The sequence below is a fragment of the Clinocottus analis genome, unplaced genomic scaffold, assembly GCF_023055335.1.
Source record: "Clinocottus analis isolate CAN_PGR_092001 unplaced genomic scaffold, fCliAna1.0.p SCAF_15, whole genome shotgun sequence".
Classification (NCBI taxonomy): domain Eukaryota; kingdom Metazoa; phylum Chordata; class Actinopteri; order Perciformes; family Cottidae; genus Clinocottus; species Clinocottus analis.
In genome coordinates, this window is record NW_027175876.1 from 7262010 (window position 1) to 7278630 (window position 16621).

The 16621-nt window shown below is 42.2% G+C and overlaps 1 protein-coding gene across 3 annotated transcripts in view; it reads right to left on the reverse strand.

Moving 5' to 3' along the window:
- Positions 1–8299: 8299 nt before the first annotated feature.
- The window catches only part of foxo3b (forkhead box O3b), a 42416-nt gene continuing 34094 nt past the window's right edge, over positions 8300–16621 (reverse strand). For 2 of the 3 annotated variants that reach the window (XM_068576635.1, XM_068576634.1), the window contains exons 3-4: positions 12694–14168; positions 8300–11782 (exon numbers count right to left, since the gene is read on the reverse strand). In XM_068576635.1, coding sequence (XP_068432736.1) covers positions 12723–14168 — 1446 coding nt within the window. In that variant the 3' untranslated portion in view covers positions 8300–11782; positions 12694–12722. The remainder of the gene's footprint in view (positions 11783–12693; positions 14169–16621) is intronic. The other variant, XM_068576636.1, reaches the window with a different exon arrangement.

Here is a 16621-nt window from a genome sequence, read left to right on the forward strand (position 1 = left end):
TACGGCAACAGGATTGAGAGCAAGCCGAGCACGATGCCCCTCACATGGGGAAATAATGCAGCTGAGGTGTGTGTATGTGTCTGTGTGTGTGTGTGTGTGTGTGTGTGTGTGTGTGTGTGTGTGTGTGTGTGTGTGTGAAGGAGATATGAATTCTACCTCTACTGGCTTGATATTAAGGAGGTGGAGATGAAGGTTTGACAGGCAGCTTTTCTGTTTCCTCCATGATTATTCCTCCTCATCTCCCTCCCTGCGTTCAGACCAACATCTTCCTCTCTCTTTCTCTGTGGGGCTGTTATTGAGGAAAAGTGGAGATGACAGTGGAGAAATAAGAGAAAAATATCACACGAGAATAATACAGGGAAGAGGTATGAGGATGAATGAAAGAAAGGTGATAAAAAAATGAGCGGGTGAGGGAGCAGAGGCCAAGGAAATGAGTGTGAGGGAAAAACAATTTTAATTAGATTATATCGTGTCATATGCATGCTTTCATTTTATGAATTTATATCTAGTTGTATGTCTAATTACAGCAATAGATACAATGAAACTTATCATGTCTAACTCAAGATTACATCACTTGTTAAAACCCCTCACAAGTCCAAAACAAATCAATGGGACAAATGAAAAGCATCAATCAACACAATCATTTCCCCTCTTCTAACAGTTCACTCTTGCACTGCTGGTGCGTGAGGTTATCCATTTCAATCCCATCAATGGTCAAAGCCCATCGATTGAGACGGAAAGAACACAATCATTTTGAATCCGTGGCGATGCTTCACCAAGGTGGATAACAAGAAACAGCGGAGACATCCATCAGCCTCTGCTGCGTTTTTATGCTTTTATATTCTCATCCACATCCTGCGAGTTTCATTCACACTTCTTTTTTCTTCACATTTTTCTTCAAAACATCTCTGCAAAGTGAAAGGATTTCTTCTCTGCCCCTTCATATATCAGGGTGATAGAGAGAGTGTGTGGAGAATACTGAGACAAAGTCAGAAAGTGATTCAACAAAACGAGATAAAGAGAAGATGAAATACGAGGACAGTGGTGTATTACATTGCAATAGAAATGTCATCCACTCATACAGAACATCTTTCTGTATTTGACATTAAATTTCATAATGAGACGTAGAAGACCAGAAAACAGTATTACATTGACATTCTCAAATTGCTTAATTTGTTCACTTTGCTGCAACGTTTGGCCATGTAAGGACTTATCAGTTATTAATAATTGTCAAAAGCAGCCAGGTTTAAGTTGAGCTTGTTTTTTACAGCTGTAATTGTTATATTTACATATAATTCTATGGCTGTTTAAACTTCAAGGTGCAATTTTTTGTTTTGAATCATTCATTCAATCATTTAATTTTCTCAAAATAAAGATCCATTCAATTTATGCCATTTCCTCCCGGGCTTACTTTTTACCAGCTGTGACAGAGAAGCCTGAATTGTTTTCACCGTGTGAGTCTGCGTGTGTCATCATGGCAAAACGTGGTCCCGGGGACATCTAATGTAGCAGGAAATATCGCAGAAGTGGCTTTGAGTACTTTGCCAGATGTTTTTTTCACTGTCTGTGGACAGATTTTGTCACTCAGCGTCGCTGTGCGGCCCCGGCCCGACTGGCGGCGCGAGCTGAGTGATCTCATCTCAAGATGGTCTCTAGTTCTACAATATCTTTAATTGTACAATATGTTTTATTTAATTGCTTTAACATTCCACCCTTTAGTAAAGTAGTGTAACTCAAGACTGACAGACAGTGTGTGATTAGAAGGCCTGATGAGACAGCCTAGGGCACCTTCTTCCACTCTCTGCTCCCTGAACGCAGCGAGTTCAAAGAAATTCAACTCAAAGCAGAGTTTTTTTGTTTTTTTTTCTCATGTGTGCCAGAGACGATTGTGATTAGTTAAAGAAATACTAGCAAGCCAGAGAATGTACTCTCCTAAACCAGAATGATAATGTGGCGATAGGCCATGCAAAACGACTCAAGAAGAAGTTGTATTTTGTGTGTAATTACGTCAAAATGTTGCCTGGTTTCGTAATGTTTTGAAAAGTTAGTTTCTATAACTTCTGACTGCACAGAAGTTGTTGTATTTGACTACAGCACTTCTAATGTCGTGATCATTTTCAAATCTGTCTCTTCTTTCTACGAACCCAATCATTCCTTCTCACTTCCTCTCATATCCCTATTTCTGTCATTGCACCTCACCTCTTCCTATCACTTTTCACGCCGACACTGTGCATCACATCCTCACACGTTCGTACTTTTGATTTTCCCATATGGATGCACATATTGTGAATCTCAAATGGAAGCAAAGGAGAAGCAATTGAAAGGCCTGCGATTACATTGGTATAAATTATTACGTAGAGATTGCTCCCACATAACGGCAAGAAATATGTGTAAATTCATGATGATGGTTGTTGTTTTTTTTGTCTGTGAATGTGTAATTACAAAAAGTCTGTGCAGTGTGAAACGATCTGCCGCTTCACCACAGGCTGTGAGTCTGAGCTATAATCTGCCATGATGACGCTCATCACAGCCTGTGAATGGAGGTGCTGCGGGACAATGCTCAACCGCTCTGTGCCGGTGTGCCATTACAGAGATGACATCATTCCACTGCAGCACTTAGCGCACACACACACACACACACACACACACACACACACACACACACACACACACACACACACACACACACACACACACACACACATACACACACACACACACATGCACAGACAGAAGTATCACTTACGACTGCTCAGTTCTCAGGTCTCCCCCGCACCCCCAGTCTTGGATTCATCCTCATGTGGCCAGCAGCAATTAGTATGCACATTTGTGTGTATGTGTGTGTGTATGTGTGTGTATGTGTATGTGAAGCAGGAGTTTAGATGAGGTATAGAGATCAGGCAAGCTATCGAGATTAAGACAAGTCTTACCACATCCATCAGCGGAGCTGTGTCGGTGCTGGGGGATGAGAAGCCCACTAATGGCCATATCTCAACAGATCCATCACGTCTCCATCTTGTTTACACTTTAAACCCCACATCACATATTGATGACTCACTGCTCATTAGCCAGTTGGTGCATTTGTGCATGGCATTGCGTGTCTCCATTTGTGTGCGTATGTGCATGTGGAGAGTAAAGAAAGAGATAGATGGATGCATACAGAGGCGTAAATACAGACAACACAGGCAGTGCAGTTGCACACGGCCCCCCTGGTGCTGGTGGTGGTGGTGGTGCTGGTGGTGGTGGTGGTGGTGGGGGTAAGCAGGATCTACAACAATGTGTTCAGCAAGAATGGCCATTTGTGATTGTTTTGGGTAAGCATGCTGCACATATGTCTGTTTAAAATGACTTCACATTGGTGTAAAAAAGGTGCTATTTGCTTTATCTTCCCTTGAAAAGGAAAACCCATCTCTGTCATTTCATGTTTTTTTTCAGGAAAGTCAGTACTGATCTTATTACAAAATTATGCTTATCCTATTAAAACTATAATAGACTATAAAACAATCGTCATTAAATCACACACACACACATACATACGTGCACACACAAGTATATGTGCGCATGATAGATGGATGGTGGACAAATTCAACAGTTCTGCATGCCACTTATTGCTCTGTATTTAGCTGTTTCATCTGTATGTCAGAAGCAACTTGTCATCCAACCTGTCATTATGACAAATGGCACTGGAAGCCAGAAGCCTCAGTGACTCCTCGTCCTCCAGTCTGGTCGGGCAGCAGTCTGTTTTCTTGCTTCTTTTGTTGTGGTTCAAACAAGGTTTGGTCTCAGGCTGGTCATACCTATTATAAATGTTAAACTCAAAGGTGCGGTCCATCAGTACACAGAATGGGATTAAATCACATTATTTAGTCATGAGGTCATGAGGGTTGAGAAAGGATTAGAGGTTGACATCCTACAAGATATTGTGATGCTTTATATAGTGACAGATTCAATCTGAATCATTTTTGTATTTCTTATTTCTATTACATTTTCTTAAACCTTAAATGTTTTTTTTCACAAACGGATGCCCAAAAGATTACCTCAGTGATCTTCATCATAGAATATAATCAGAAAGTATGCATTTGCCGTTGTTAATATGCACGTGAATGCTGAACAACTTTAATCATTCCAGCGACACAGAAAGTTCCAAAGAATCTGAAGTCAGGAGCCTGATCAATACTGGATCTATTGATCAATACTGGATTTAGTGGAAGCTGACACAAAAAAACTCAATGACAATATATGAACCAATATTCTTTACTGTACTGCAATTGTTATCTATTGACTTCCACACACCACAATATTGACATCTGCAGTAAGCTAATATCAGTCGGCACAAACTGTTCTCTGTGTAAACCCACACTAGCGGCTGTGTGTCTATTGTACACTGCGACTCCTTCAAGTGTCAGGTGATAGCGCGTCTTCCTCTGTGGTCATGTATCTGTCACAATGGCTGAAACTATGACTCAGTCCTGGATAACAATACATAATACGTCACCTGGCGACTTCGAGCTGAAGACATTGTTAGTCGGATTCCAGAACTCTGAATCACTGCACATATCTCTTTTTATGCTCGATTAGATTGCTTCTTCAGATGACGACTCAAATGAAACAAGACATGAACAAATGAACACAATTCTAATTCACTTCATAGGCTGCAGTACACGACATGGCGTATGTTTGGCCAACACAACACTTTCACATACTGAATGCCCACAGTAACCTGCTCGTGTCCTCGCTTTATGTTTTCAAGGGTCTAAAGTCTTTGAGTGTGAGTCAGCTGCGTGCATGTTATGTAGGTGGAGTGATGACTCACGGTACTACACACTGTGTTATGAACAAAACCAAACGAACAACAACTACACACGTGTGTATGTACTGAAAGGACCCCACCACTCCCTATTAGGTATTACATCCCATTCTGACACTGAGAGTCTGCATACTCTCATACTACTCAAACACACACAAAAACATCTGTAACCGAATGCACACACACTCAAAATGTTGCTGTCAGGTGAAAATTGATGTTAGTTCCTGATAGGCTAGCAGTGATGAGATATGGAGGAGGAAATTGGTGATACATAATGTAAAGTACACAGAAAACACTGTACAATACTAACTCTATTTCTTCCCGGACGCCTCTGTACTTTCTCGCCTCAAGTTTCCATGGATGGTGGCTGTCTGGAGCCGGTCCTGTCTCCTGTCGTGGCGGCCCTGCTGATGCCCCTCCTCTCTACCTCTTTCTGCTGACATGGATCGTGGGTTATCTGGATCGTGGTCCAGATAACCCACGTGACACACAACCTGTGAAAGGATTTTTTTTATTCATTTTTTTTCCCTGATCCGATGTGAGTTCTTAGGACAGGGATGTTGTATGTGTACAGATTGTAAAGCCATCCGAGGCAATTTTGTAATTTGTGATTTTGGGTTCTACAAAATATAGTGAATTAAATTGAATTGTACAGAGGGCATACTGTGCTGACACAGGTTAATTGCTTGCTGTATTAAAACAATGACATTTACAAAACAGAGAGGGCACTGACATAGAATAAGGCAGAGGCGAATAAAACACAAAACTGTGGGTGGAGATGAAGACAGCGGGCAAACATATGGAAACAGTAAGTGATGACATGATATGAAACCAACAAGCCGAAACGAGAAACGAACAGCAGATGTGTGCTTATTTTGCTGTGTATAAAACAACATTAGTATAGCTTTGGAATGCGCTAACCAAACACAATGTAAAATCAAAGTGAATTTTTTTGTTTCTTGTCAATTTAAAGCTAAAAATAATGCCCATCATCACGCGAGGGTAAGGCCTTAAATTTGCTGAATTTTGAATCTGGACGTCGTCGCTCAAGAATAGTTCAGAAGAGTTTCCAGCCGACGAGTAACCTCAGTGACCTCACATGGACTGGTGTGACTGCAGCCAGACCAGACTCGGTGTCAGTCAGGTCAGGTGACCAGCTGACCGTGGACGGCTATGGAAGTGTGGGTTTGGTATTTGGAGTTGTGGTGAGCCTGCTGTTTCAGTCATAAAGCACGTTTGAGCATTTTGGAGTCTGCAGTCAACCTCTAAGCTTTTGCAATGTCTGTTTGGAAGAGCACAGTGGATTTTTTTTGTTTCCATTACTCTTTTCTTTTTTAAAAAAAAAATGTCTCTTCATGAAAGAGTGCTTGAGAATATCAAGTAAACAGAAAGGACTTTGGGTTTGTTTGAGGCTCTTTTGTATATTTGAGAACAAAATGAAAGGGCCACATTGGTAGACCTGAATACCTGATGCATGTCCTGGTTTGGCAACAATGACAAACAGTGTGGTTATGAATGTAACATACCGTGGATGACAACACAGCTTAGGTTTCACAAATCATTCAGACTAGTTTTACTCAGACAAAGTGAACACAATAGACTGTTTCAACATGATGTAATTGCTAGGCAACAGCTTGTGTCCATGTTTACTTCCTGTCAGTTTATGTCACTCACAGACGAGGAAGATATAAAAGGAGGAAGGGTCATTACATAGGGTCCTCCTATAACCCATCATATCTGCGTCGTTTCACCTTTCACTGAAAAATGATTCCACCAAAAAAAATACAAACTATTATCGAGTACAATTTCAACCAGATCTGTACATTAATGGCTCTTATTATAACTGTTGGATTTAATGACATGGTCGGTCAGAGTCAGGTAAATATTGGACTTCACCGTATGCTACAATGCCTCCTGTTTGCTTCAGTGATTTGCATTCGTACGAGTTATCTCACCTTTTTTATGAGCTAGCATATACACATAAGTCCTGACAGCGATTGAACGAGAGAGGCTCCAACATTTTCTATCACTCACCGACGTTGCGGCTCCCTGTCTGTTTTTACACAGTCTGTTTTTTACTTAATAACATTACTGTTTTGGTCTCCAACTGAATGTAGGACGTCTGGCGATTGGTGCCGCTGCTGGACCATAATAGAGAGAGCCAACTAACACTAGAGCTCCTGAATATAAAGAATATCATTAACAGTTTGATGGGTGGTTAGTTATGGATTACAACAAAATGCATGGAGATTAGTGGCTTGGCAACAATGGGAGGTCAGTGACGTAATGCATTGGCTTGCACTGCCTCAGGAAATGAACTGGCTTTGCAACGTTTACATTTACAACTATGAAATGTTCGATATAATTTGAAGTAGTGGATCTGTAATGCTGTTCATTTCATGAAGCATACTTTAATTGCGGGTGGTGGCATAGGCTCTAATTGAACTTTTTATAATAACATGTATTTTTACTACTTTGACATTTGTAATGTTTATAGGGTTGTGAAAAGTTTAGTGACATGATCAATTATTTTGGAAATGGTAATAAAAGTTAGTTCTTTCACGAGTCATAATTCTCTTACTAAAATTACTTCTATGACGGTATCATTGCTCTAGTTCACTGAATTCTCTACATTGCCAGGAATATAATTTGGATGAAGAAATAGGTCAGATCAGTTTCAGTCACCATGTGAAGTTTGTCCGTAGTTGAAGGACATTCGCTCGACTTCATGTGGTTAATTCGCTTTTTCGCAACGATTCGCGTTGTTTGTGCATTGACTTTACATGTAATCTACTTGCGCGAATATTTCGTAACTCTTTTGGTCTGAACACGGTGTAACGCTTAAGATACACTCATCTACACACAGAAACACACATCGTTCACACTCGCTTAAATTCACAGGATAATCTGGAGTAATCTTTTTATGAGAACAGGCCTGACCTCTGGCAGACGAGAAAGTGTCCTTTTGGCTTTTCTCAACAGGCGAGAGGCAAGACGGGCGGGCCAGGTCTGAGTTCAACTTTCAGATATGCAAGTGACCCCCGTCTCTGACTGTGCCCCCTCTCTCTTACCCTTTATGTTTCGCAACAACCGAGGAAAAGCACCCTGCCTGGTGTCAGGTATCAGAGAGAGCTGCTGTACGTCGGCTCTGGCTTAAGGCGGCCTGACACAAAACATTGTGCAAGAGGACTTCCAGGAACTTGTGAGGAACACAGGGTTGTTTTGCTGTTGAGATCCCTCCAAACTGACATGAGAAAAAGATGTATTTCCTGGAGGGAGGGCGAGGTTAAATTTGCTCATGCACAACTGCTCAGACACACACTGTTCTGGAAAACATTATGCAAGATAACTGGTGAATTAACACCACATGTAAGGCGGACGAGAGCTGAAAATATCTCTAGTAGCTATCCACTGCTTCCACAGCAGCACTCATGACGTTTATGTACCTCTTCATATTTTGCACAAAAATAATTTACAAGGACATGGAAAGGGTGTGGAGCCTCACCAAGCTTTATTTACATGCGCACCATTTCTTATACAAACTAGATTACAATTCAAAATGGAATACACAGGAAAAATACCCACTAACATCAAGTCGAGAAGAAGCAAGAATAATAAAGGGAAAAGTTCAGAGGGCGTAAGGAGGGGAGCTGGCCTGGGCCTCGAAACATTTATGAAAAAGGTCCAAGAGAAGATAATGAAAAGGAAACGCCGAAGGTGATTAAGGTATCTAGTGGTATCTTTCTTCTGTTTGTTTTTTTTGCTTTTCTTAGCTTTAAATTTGCACGTGTTGTGCTGCAGGTGTGTGTGTCTGTGTGTGTTGGGCACAAGAGAAGATAATCTGTGCATCAATGAAGCAGTAGCACTGAGTGGTTGTGTGGAAGGCCTGCTCCACTATGACAAAGTGTAAACTATCTCCCCAAAGAGCCAAAACATTTTACACTGGATGTACAAAATGTATGGAACACCTTCCTGCGATTGAGATTTGCATTTTTATCAAGGATCAATAACCCCTTTTTGAAATACAAGGGATTACAGGGGTCCTTTGAGTTACCTTGTCAGTCTTCTTCACAGGAGTAGTTAAGCGCTTCTACTATTTAGTACGGTCAGTGGATATAAATCCATATGCTTAGCAGTTCAGGTGATGGCTCAGGATTCCCCCTACCAAGACATATGATAAACGCTTTCGAAATTTTAGATGCGACAAGTGTGTAGGAAATCCCAACTTGTTGTCAGATGACACTTCTACCACACCAAAATTATGACCAAACACTCACTGAGAGCACCAGGACGTGAACCTGCTGTACTCCACGTGGAATAAAACAAGTGTGAAGCTGAGCAACGTCCGTTAAGGAGGCTTTCCCTGCGCCGGCCTCGATGTACACACTCGTAATAATAAACCCATTAATGTGGGAGGACGCAGCTCTGTAAGCCCTGATTTTAAAAATAGAAAGTGTGTGTGTGCTTAAGTGCTAAAGACACAGGGTTCCTCTGTGAATTACAATTTCTGTCGCAGGACGGCACCATTGGAAGGGTCTAGGGGTACAGCTAGGTCATGCACTAAACCTCAGATAGCACAGGTCATTCTAGTCAACCATGCACACACACTCCTCTGCCTCGGCCTCAAAGTGATATACACACACACATCTGTACATTATTATACACAGCGGGGCATACACTTCATGTTGCTACCGCAGACAGAGAAGGGATACCAGGGTGTCCAGATGCTACAACAACGGTGCTTTCCACCATTTAAAAAAAATCTGGTTCAACAATTAAATTGCTGGTAACAGTGTTCCCTCCTACAGGGTGTGTAACATTGTTCACTACTTCTTCAACTTTACCTTCAGAGGTATCACAAAATCCAAGGGGTCAAGTACTACATGAGTATATAAGGACATACAACGAGTATATATGCATTTCACACAATTCATAATGCATAAATACATGCATGCATACAGTCGGCTGTGCTGTATGCACCATGAGGGATAGTGAGGGATTACACATCCTCGTGAGATTAATTCAACAGAAATAAATTCCACAGATACATAAACATACACACACACACACACACACACGCACATAAACATGTACTCAGAAGATACAGGAAGTCACCTGTAGGAGCACCAGGCGTGTCCATGAGGGGGATGTGTGTATGCGTGTCACGAGTCCACCGAGAGGGGGGAAAAAAAGCCATGACAGCAAAACCAAAAAAACAAAAACGGACCGCATGAAGTCTTAATCCTGCCGTTTTCTCTTCCTTCTTCATCTTGACGGCCAAAAGTTCACAGGTTACAAGTTCACAAACACAAAGCATTACGGTTTTCTACCAAGAAATGTTAAAATACCATTAGAATGTGACTTGATGTTACTTAAAATGGGAAGCCTCCCTTTCCCCCCCTGAGTGATTCTATATATGCATAAGAAGCCTCACAAGCTCATGACAAAAGAACAGCAGAGCTTAACACGGATCCCTGGTATTATTTCTTCTATCTATGTGTGTGCGACAAATGTGTGTACTTGTGTGTGTGTGTGTGTGTGTGTGTGTGTGTGTTTGTGTGTGTCGTGATTTGGCTGCCAGCATATCCTACTGTTTGTTTCAAGTAATTTGGCAATATACAGAGATAGCTTATTATTGTTTTACTCCAGAAACAAATGGCTTCCAGAGGAATGAGCCTAAAACCCTGCACCTCCACCTCATCTCTCCTCCCCCGTCTGCAGGTTCAACCTCGCCGTGCTACAAATGGCTGCAGCTTTGGGCTTCTGCAGGTCGTGGGTATAAACAGAAACAAAAAGGGACAAACAAATTACACGGCTTGCTCTCAGGGCAGGGTTCAACACTGTTTACATAGCACCTGTAATGGTGTGGAAATGTTCACAACCCTAGGACACAGGTATTCATTTTGGCTACATCATATGCAGTGAGAAGCGACCCAAACGGGGATCGCCAGAATTTAAGAAATCTAACAAAAGACAAAATCTTTCCCTGTCCTCCTTGAACTTTACACTGCTCTGTACAAATATCCACACTGGAGATCTTCTTCCTTTTGTCTTTTTTCATATTTTTTACATTTAGATTACAGATTTACAGTTTTTTGTTTTTTTTTACAAATGAGAGCAAATATTTTTGTAATATTCAGCTAATAGTAATGTAACCCTCAGTATTTCATCAAAGCAACCAGACTGGAAGTGCATGGCATTAAGTTGAGCAGTTTTGACTTGTAAGGGTCCTGAAGATTCGCAAACTGGGGCAGAGAGTAGGTTGGTCTGTTGTTGTGTTTGCGTGTACTGTGTGCGTGGCCACTCAGCGAGTAAAGATACTCCGTGTTCATTTTTCCATTTCATCAATACATTAATTCTTCTTGTAAAGACGAGTATGATGCAGAAACAATGATGATGATAAAACAGAAAATCCTCAAAACAAACATTGAACATTTAAAATCACCAAGAGAGAACAGAGGGATATTCTTTTTTCAACGTAACACATCCCAGGAAACCACTGGATCAGATTTACACATCACTTCTGGATTTTTTCACTTTACACTTCCTTTATGTCTTTTTTAGTTTTCAACGGAAACAACTGCAAAAACTCTTTCAGTCTTGGCTCGTTGTTAAGTTCTTGTCTATATCACCTGAAACCCCTTCTGATAAAGCAGTGTCTCCTTGATGTCAACAGACTGGGCGTCAAAGAAAAATTGCATAATTCTAAGATTTGTGAGTTTGACATAGCTTTCTTTTTGTTGTTGTTGTTATTGTTGTTGTTGTTGTTTCTCCCGAGGCTTCGAGGGATGATGTGCAGTATCTCTGGAGTCAGTCGGATCGTTCACGGTTCACCAGTGCGGGAGCGAAGGTAAAGCTCTCGAGAGGAAGTCTTCTTCTGTAAACACAGGGTTCGTATTTTACGTTGTGCTGATGGCAGGTTTGGCAAAAAGGATGTTGTGTGTCTGATCTTCTCTTGCACTACATAGTTCAGACCTGGAGACATGAACAACGAGATGATTAAGAGTGAGTATTCATACTGTACGAACTAAAAGCAAGAACAAATGTTTTCTGTTGCAAAGTCATGTGTTTATTAACCAAACGTCACCAATCCAGCTGTTTTGGTTCCACTCTGCTCATTTGCAGCTATAATCTAATTTGCATAAAGCTACTTAACTTCTTGCATGTGGCTCACAATATATGCTTTTGCTGTTACATAAGTGTTGAGATTACCTTTTACGGTTTCTATAAACAGTAGACAGACTTTCTTTTTTGCACCTTTTGTGTGATTGTGGATTGCATGGATGTAATAGATTCTATAATGTTTTTAACACATCTTGATAGATGAGAATGGCCCAGGAAACGAGGACTGACGTAATACATAACTATAATGCAAGGAATCTCTGTCTGTGTGTACTTCATCTGATCTATTTAACATATTTGCTGGGGACCCAAAACTAGTGGAGAAGCTTTGTTGTCTTGCAGGTCGGTTTTGGTTTGAGGAAAACAGTTGAAGTGGTTTAGTGAAGAGATGCAGAGTCATGTAATTACTTTGAGAGAACATTTTTTCCATGTGGAGTGCAGCATCGACTCTGATTAGGGTTTATGACGGCAAATCAGAGTTTTTTTCTTCAGGTCTGTAGATGTTTTCAACACCAGGAATGTACAGCACGAAAATTAAAACAATATAGGTTACATAGATACAATTTTGTTGGTGCATAACTATTTCCACTTTCCACAAGCTTACACATCAGTTCTGCACAGATTTCTGCGGATTTTACATTTTGTATAAAAGAGCACTAACATCCTATTTGTACTGAATCGAGTGAGAAAAGGTCAGATCAGTGCATCCCTATTTTAAGGTCCCATGATTTACGCCCATGCACACGACACCCAAACATACACACCTGCTCTGCTCCTCCCCGGCCTGACCCTCTCAGCCGGGTACCCTGCTCTGAGAGGTCTGCTTGGTGCTTGCGAAGTTGCCGACTCCGTTCATGTTGGCCAGAGTGTCAAAGGTAAAGTCCAGGCCATCTGGTTCCATCAGCTCGTTCCTGATGATGGTGTCCATATCACACTCCAGGCTGCTGTTGAACATGTCCAGATCCAGATCTGTGGGAAAATGGTCCTGGCAGATCCCTCCACTGCTGCTAATTGTCCCGTTTAGGAAAATGGAGGTGTCAATCTGCATCGACGAGGAACCATTTCCTCCCAAGGGTGAGAGCAGGAGCTGCTGTTTAGCATTAGCCAGAGCGTTAGCCTCGTTGGCTAGGTTCAGGCCCCCGTTTAAAGACCTCAGGGAGCTCTGGTTATGGTTGTTACTTTGAAGTATCTCCACTTGGCTGCTCTGAAGTCCTCCAGTGGTGCCAAAGGTCATTACGGGATCATTACGAAGCATGACGCCACGACGGGAATTCTGGGAAATGATGGCGGCAGCGCTGGCCTGTGACATCAGAGGGTCAGACTGGGTCATCATGACATCGCTGTGGCTGTGGGTGTCAGAGTTGAGCAGGTCTTGTAGCGTCTGACTGCCAAAGCGAGAGAGGCTGATGCTGGAGAAGGAGGTCTGCTTGTTCTCCTGGATGGTCTGCATGGGGGACGAACGCAGAGAGGAGCCTGCTGTGTGTGGGCCAAAGATGGAGTTACTGTAACCATTAAGTCCACCGTTAGTAGTGTTGGTGGAGGGAGAGGAGGTGGAGGGAGGTGAGCCTAGTCCATTGGGTTTGGGCACAAAGTTGAACCCTGAGGAACCATTTGGAGCTGTTGGCCCCGTCACAGTTGGCACCAAGTCGATGTTATCCAGCAACTCATCCATCAGGTCATCTGTAAGTCCGTCATTCAGGTTCATTGTACCTGCCAGGTCTGCAAGGCGTGGCAGCTCAGCCGGCGCTGGCGTCCCGTTGGTTGTGGCATTACAAGGAGACAGCGCTCTGCCAGGGCTGGAGTACAGCATAGGCGAGAGAGGGGGCTCGTCATCAGGCACCTCGTCTAGCTCAGGGTTGGCCAGAATGGGTGAGAGGCGACCGCTCAGTGTGCTGGCGTTGGAATTGGTTCGGGAGCGGAAGTCTGTCCACGCATCCAGCTCCTCGGTGCTGCGTGACGTTGGGCTTCCCGGCCACTTGGAGAGACCTGAAGGACTGTCTCCGCCGCCTTCACCAGCTGCAGCGGCTGCGGCCTGCAGGGCTGCCTTCTTCTTGGCAGCACGGCCACGGGCCGACTTGGTGTACTTGTTGCTGTTGTCCATGGAGACAGCACGGCGGCGAGGAGCCTTGCCGCCCTTCCCTCCCTCCGGGTTGATCATCCACCAGGAACTCTTCCCCGTTCCCTCGTTCTGCACGCGGATGAAGCGGCTGTGAAGGGAAAGATTGTGCCGGATGGAGTTCTGTAACACAAAGAGCAGAAAGAGAAGAGACTGTGTTAAGGGATGTGTGTAAAATACCTTTGAAGCAATCGCTCAAACAATGACATGAATAGTGATTTGTTGTGTTCTGTCTTTCTTTTTACCAATAAAATATTTAATGAATGTTGTATTGAAGGTTTCTCATTAAGTCAAACAGCAGTGATCCATAAACAACCCACAACTACAATGTAATGCAATGTAAACAGTTGCTCTGTTGATTAGACACACAAACACTGAAAAAATCCAATTGTTTCAATTGTTCATCCCCTAAATAGACAGGAACACATTAACGTGTTGTTGCACTTAGCGCTGATGTCTGCATTGTTCCCCTGTAGCTTTTGTGTCGTGGTTATAAAGAAGACAGTGGTCTATAATCAAGCGTCTCCTCGATTATGAATGACACGTACAAAGAGCCCCTGTGTTGCCAGCTCGTTCTGTGTCGGATCTTGTGTGTTTGCGTGCGAGTTTTGTCTGGTGTATATTGATCAACTCTGAGCTCTCTCCTTGTGTGAGCCCTACGGGCTCATTATGGAGGAACTGGTGCAAACGATCAAGAGTTATATTCACAACACACTGCCATACAACATCCCTGTTGAATCACTGACTTTCTTATTTTACATGGATGTAGAGATGGTAACTAACACACTGAACTAACAAAATGTCGGCATGTTAGCATTGTCATTGTGAGCATGCTGAAGTTAGCATTAAGCTCATATCTCCTCCCCGCCAAGAGGACAGCCCCACACAGCCGCTAGCATGGCCGTAGTCTCCAAAGCTTGTTGACTTATGATGGGTAAAAGTGTTTGGCAAAACACAATTTCTCATCTGCAAATCTTTTGAATGTGAATTTGTTTACATTATTTTCCATTTCGATCTAACTTATTTAACCTTTATCACATTTCAGTCCAACTAATAATTGCAGTGCTAATCCTGGAGGAGTACATGAAGAGAGCAGGATTTGATGGAGTCAATAATGTTTTTTTGATTTTAGATTAAGTTCACAAAGTTATTTTACATTTAGACCTCAGGAAAAGAGTCAGAGGCTAGAAAAACATTCTACGGTGACATGAAACTGCAGCACTATTTAAACAGTAGTAGTTCTTGAAAGTTGTATTGTTGCGTGCTGTTACGGTTTCAATTTGCAAAATCTAAAGCATTCACAAAACATGTTGACACTCAAGAAGTCATTACAACTCCGTCACCACTCATCTTCACGAATCAATTGGTTTTGATTCAATGGTGGATTGCATGATGTAAGCTCTGGCTTTGCGGTTATTCAAGACTCAAAACTCCAACTAAACTTGATCTTTAAATTAGACCCATGCACATACGCATCTAGACAACCCTCCATTAACACACAGGCACCCACATAAACACACACTCTCAGCCATCTGGTTACTTAAGAAGGAATCATTTCATGGTTCTTGTGTGACAGCGTAATGATGATACACAAATAGTCACTGTCAAATATCAACTCTATCAGACATTTTTATGAACTTTAAAAAACCTGCGTTTTAAGGATAATTTATATGGTTATGACCTTGTTGATTTGACTTCAGTCTTAAGGATTTCCTTAATTTCTTCTTCTCCTTTTTCCTCTGCTTTTTATGCCCAACAAACTACTGAAGGCCTCATTGAATTCATTATTTTTGCCTCAGTCTCCTCTCTCCATTCCCCCTTCCTCTTCTGCAGTTTCTGTTGTTTCACAAACACAAGGCACTTATGAGCCCTGAGGGACTCTGGGGCTACGCTATATCCTTCCATATAAACAACCTAACCGCCATCCACAACAAGCACACATTTTTCCCTCGGTTTTCCTCCCGTGTATATTTTTACTCCCTGAAATGGAACAGATTTCTGGGTTTCAAATGGCGAGGGCCAAAGTCTTTGAGTTTTTGTGGGAATCACAATATTGTTTTCCATGAAGCGGTCCCGTCTTTCCTGATCAACAGTCTACAGACAATTTAGTCTGGATTGTTTTTCTAGTCAAAGGCAGTTCAATCAGAGAGGAGAAAGAACAGCTTAAGTTACTGTTCTGAATGCTGCGTTGGCAAAGTAAGAAAGTTTGATCTCTGAGGCCCAAGTGAACCTATGACCCTGTGTTAGTGTTTTTATTTAATATTCATGTGCTTTTGATAGTTTTATGGAAAATCCCAAGTTTTTGAAATTGCAAATGAAAAAGTTGTTTTTGCAGGACGTTGTGCTTTTTTGTGACTATTAGCAAACCCATAAAAAGTTGCGCATAATCATGAATGGTGTGTGTATGTGCATTTCCCAAGTGTAGGTGTGTGTGTGTGTGCAATGAGGTAAGATGAGAAGAGATACCAGGGAGACCAGTGTTTATCCTCTGCCAGCATCTCTCGAGGCATGACGTAATGCTGCTTTATTACAGGACATTTTGCACACAGACACAGCACAAACACCGGCTAAAAGTT